Source organism: Ursus maritimus, unplaced genomic scaffold (assembly GCF_017311325.1).
Source record: "Ursus maritimus isolate PB19 unplaced genomic scaffold, ASM1731132v1 scaffold_5, whole genome shotgun sequence".
Classification (NCBI taxonomy): Eukaryota; Metazoa; Chordata; class Mammalia; order Carnivora; family Ursidae; genus Ursus; species Ursus maritimus.
In genome coordinates, this window is record NW_024426663.1 from 83,418,400 (window position 1) to 83,422,714 (window position 4,315).

At 34.7% G+C, this 4,315-nt stretch overlaps 1 protein-coding gene across 1 annotated transcript; it reads left to right on the plus strand.

The window, feature by feature from the left end:
- The first annotated feature begins 282 nt into the window (after positions 1 to 282).
- On the plus strand, positions 283 to 4,315 carry LOC103680334 (olfactory receptor 2A12-like). Its single transcript, XM_008709874.1, has 2 exons — positions 283 to 1,323; positions 4,208 to 4,315. The coding sequence occupies exons 1-2, from the start codon at positions 347 to 349 to the stop codon at positions 4,293 to 4,295; spliced, it is 1,065 nt and encodes a 354-aa protein (XP_008708096.1). The 5' UTR covers positions 283 to 346; the 3' UTR covers positions 4,296 to 4,315.

The window sequence follows — 4,315 nt, forward strand, 5'->3', positions numbered from 1 at the left end:
CAATCATCTCTGAAAATTCTGCAATGTTGTATTATGATCTCTTGTACTCAAACAAGCAATTTTAACATAAAAAAATTAGTTCTTCTAAACAACTTGCTTTGTACATGTAAGCAAAGTCTGTACCGGAACGACCAACACTAGTATGTGTGTGTTTGTGTCTGTGTGTGCTTGTTTGTGTTTTTGTGTTAATGAATATTTTTGTTTTGTTCTAACATATGAAAGTATTTTTCAAACTTGAGCATGGATGTAAGGAGAGATAATTTAGGCCCTAGGTTATTTGAGTCCACACACTGGACTAGGACTTGATGATGTTAAAGAATTAGTGTGTCTTTGTGATTTCACTATAATGTTCTCAAAGCACATTTCTTCTGTTCACATTATCAGTTTAACACTGACACTCAACATGTCTGAGGAAAATTTAAGCACCATCACTGAGTTGGTCCTTGTTGGATTTTCCAATCACCCCCAGGCTGAGATCCCCCTCTTCTTTCTCTTCTCTGGGGTCTACCTGGTCAATCTCTTTGGAAACACAGCTATCATCATCTTGGTGTTAATTGATTCCTGCCTCCAGACACCCATGTATTTTTTCCTCTGCCACTTGGCCTTTCTCAACATAATTTACACCACAGCTGTGGTCCCCAAGTTGCTCTTCAACCTCCTTGCTTCTAAGAAAGTTATCTCTTATGAACTCTGCATTGCCCAGACCTACATCTCCCTGTTAATGGGAGCAGCTGAGTGCATTATTTTGTCAATCATGGCTCTGGACCGTTACGTGGCCATTTGCTACCCTCTACGATACCTGCTTATCATGAACTGGTCTGTGTGTGTGCAGCTTGCTGTGGGGGCATGGACCATCAGCTTCTTTGCCTCAGTGGTGCCCCTCTACTTCACCATGCTTCCCTTATGTAGCCCTTACATTGTTGACCATATTTTTTGTGAAGCACCTGTCCTTCTTCATATGTTCTGTGCTGACACATCCCTACAGGAGACAATGATGGTGATAGGTGCATCTGGTACCCTCTTGCTCCCTTTCCTCCTTATTACTCTCTCTTACCTTCGCATACTGGTTGCTGTGATGAGGATGCACTCATCAGAGGGTAGGAAAAAGGCATTCTCTGTCTGTAGCTCTCACCTGACCGTGGTGACCATTTATTATGGGACAGGTATGTTCATGTATATGAGGCCCAAATCTCTATATTCAGCTGAAGGTGATAAATTAACCTCCTTATTCTATGCTGTTATCAATCCTGCTTTGAACCCATTAATCTACAGTCTGAGGAACAAAGAAGTGAATGAAGCCTTGAAGAGAGTCTTAGAAAGACTGTCAGTGTCCCAAAGAGAAATGATACTATCTTGAGATGCCAGGAGACAGAATTTTGTACTTTAATATACTCTTTAAAAACTGGCATTAGCAACTTAATTAGCCACAATTATGTCATAATTATTGTAAATATATAATATTATTCATTACTGGACACTCTTTGTGATCTTCCTTTTAATGACTCATGTTAGCAGATTATATTCCTTTATGAAATATTGTTACATATACATTACTTATTAAACAACAAGCAAGTATGACTTATAAGGAAAGTGGAATTGAAATTTCAAGGTAGGTTTTTCAATTCCATAATTTCACATAGAATCTATATTTCATAGTTAATTACCTTATGATATTTGTACACTTTTTTCCTTATTAATCAAAGGTCATAGCATAATCTTTATTTACCCTTTTCTCAGTCTACGAAATTAGAATTTATGATTCAATTCTTCATCTGTAAGCTGATAATTCCTGGTACATCTGTCCAATTCTAGTGTTTTGAATATGCTACTACATCCCCTCAAACTTGTGAGATTTCTCAAGTCATTCCTTTCTCAGAAATGTATTTGATATGAATACTGCAAAGCTCAGGTCAATTGTTACCTTATACATCAATTCTTTCCTGAAAACCTTATCTTGCTGTAAATTCTACTTCCTTTGATCCAAGACTTTAAACTTCAGCTGTTTTAGTGTAAGTCATATTTTATTTTCTCACATGTTTTTTGACAGCCATTACATAATTTATTTAGACCATGCATAGAACATTGACTATCTGTAGAAATCTCATAATCTTACTCATTAGACAGTACTCACTGACTTCTAACTGCAGCACAGGGGAATAAAGCCCTAGTAAACTGAAGGGCCAACAGAAAGCCTTCCTTGTAATGGTTACTTATGCTGAGTCATGAAGAATGAGGAAAATTCACCAAGTGTACATGTGAAAAGCTAAACTCTACATGGAGTTGTAGAGTGAGAAAAAGAAAAAGAAAATACCTCAGTGAAAATAGTTCATTGTGGCTTGGCGGAACTCTACACTGTCCTCAAGTCATATACGCATTTTGTTAATTTAATAAATAGAGCAGGTCTTAACATTTTTAAAATGATTCATTTATTTAATTTAGAGAGAGAGAGAAAGCATGAGAGTGGTGGGAGGGGCAGAGAAGAGAGAGTCTTAATTAAACTCTGAACTAAGCATAGAGCCCAATGAAGGGCTTAATCTCGGTGCTCTGAGATCATGACCTGAGCCAAAGCCAATAGTCAGTTACTTATGCATCCTAGCATTTTTCTTTTTCTTCTCTTAAAATCAAGTTCCTGTGTAATCTTTATTTATTGAAATAAATGTCATGTTTTATGTAATCTTATGTTAAAATACGATTTTATGTGTCAGATTGCCAACATAAATTTGAGGACAAGTTTTTTTGTTTGTTTGTTTGTTTCTTCTATTTTGTTTTAAGATTTTATTATTTTTATATATATAAATGTATTTTATATATATATAAATGTATTATATATATAAATGTATTTTATATATATAAATGTATTTATACATATATATATGTATGCATATATACATCTTAAGCAGACTCTGGGCTGAGGAGAAGGGGCTTGATTTCATGACCAGAACAGAAACGAAGAGTCAGAAGATTAACCAACTGAGCCACCCAGGTGACTCAGACAAAATTATTTTTATTCTCCAAATGTTATATTTTATGCTTGTATTTTTCACCAGTTGATATTAAACTATAAAATGGATTATGTATGCAAAGTAAAAAATAAAAAATAAAATTATATTCAACTGAAGATTTTACTTAGCTTACTATTTTTAAGTGGAAAATCCCTCATTTCATACAGTGTCTACTTTTCATTACTCCAGATATCATGTCTTTATTTTCTATTTATGTGTATTTCTATTAATGTGTCACAAATATGATCATTAAAAAAAAAGAACAGTTCAAGATTAGACCTCTGATATCACAGTTGAAAGTCACTTAAACCTCATTTTCTGCACACATTATTTAAATATAGAAAAATACAAATATTTCTTATCTGCTATTGAGGGGTTTACAGGACACTTTTCTGTGAATATTTTTTTTTAGGATTTTATTTTATTTATTTGATGGAGAGAGAGACAGCCAGTGAGAGATGGAACACAAGCAGGAGGAGTGGGAGAAGAAGAAGCAGGCTCCCAGCAGAGGAGCCTGATGTGGGACTTGATCCCAGAACTCCGGGATCATGCCCTGAACTGAAGGCTGATGTTTAACGACTGAGCCCCCCAGGCGCCCCTCTGTGCATAAAATTGTAAAATAAGTTCTTAGAAAATCAAGTATCCTACTAACACCTAAAACACTGAATTTCCAAAGCATTTTCTTCTGTTTATTTTTTTAATATATATATTTTTTTATGTTATGTTAGTCACCATGCAGTACATCCTTAGTTTTTGATGTAGTGTCTTCCATTTCTTTAAACCAATGTGCCACAAATATATTTTGGACCGCCTGCATAACCTTTGTCAATATTTCTTACACTAATACTATTGAATCTCTATCTTTATATGTATGAGGTGAGTTTCCTTTGTGTTGCAATGTACTGCCTATAGGATAGTTTCTGGCTATTGACATCATCTCTCCATAATGTAGACAATAACTCCATGGAGTATATGAAAGTTGCTAACAGCTAAAGACTCTGAAATTAGATAAATTGTTCTATTGTCCATGCCTTCCACCTCTAGGAAATCTTCTGGGGAATCATTGCTGGGACTTCAACTTTTAATGTTTTTTTTTTTTCTTCTGAGAGCAAACATAATAATGGGGTGAAGTTCCCAAACAACACACACTCACAAATGCTCATATATATGAGGCAATAATAATAATTTATCATTTATGGTGATAGAAGGCAGAATCCAAGGCTCTCTGAGTTTGATAAACTGAGGTTAAGATATCCTACAAATATTATAATTTACAACAGGGTAATTATATGAAAAATATATTTTTATGATTG

Coding starts and splice junctions, on each gene's coding strand:
- LOC103680334 (XM_008709874.1), top strand. CDS start 347: ATGTTCTCAAAGCACATTTCTTCTGTTCACATTATCAGTTTAACACTG. Junction 1,324..4,207: donor AAGAGAGTCTTAGAAAGACT/GTCAGTGTCCCA, acceptor TTATGGTGATAG/AAGGCAGAATCCAAGGCTCT.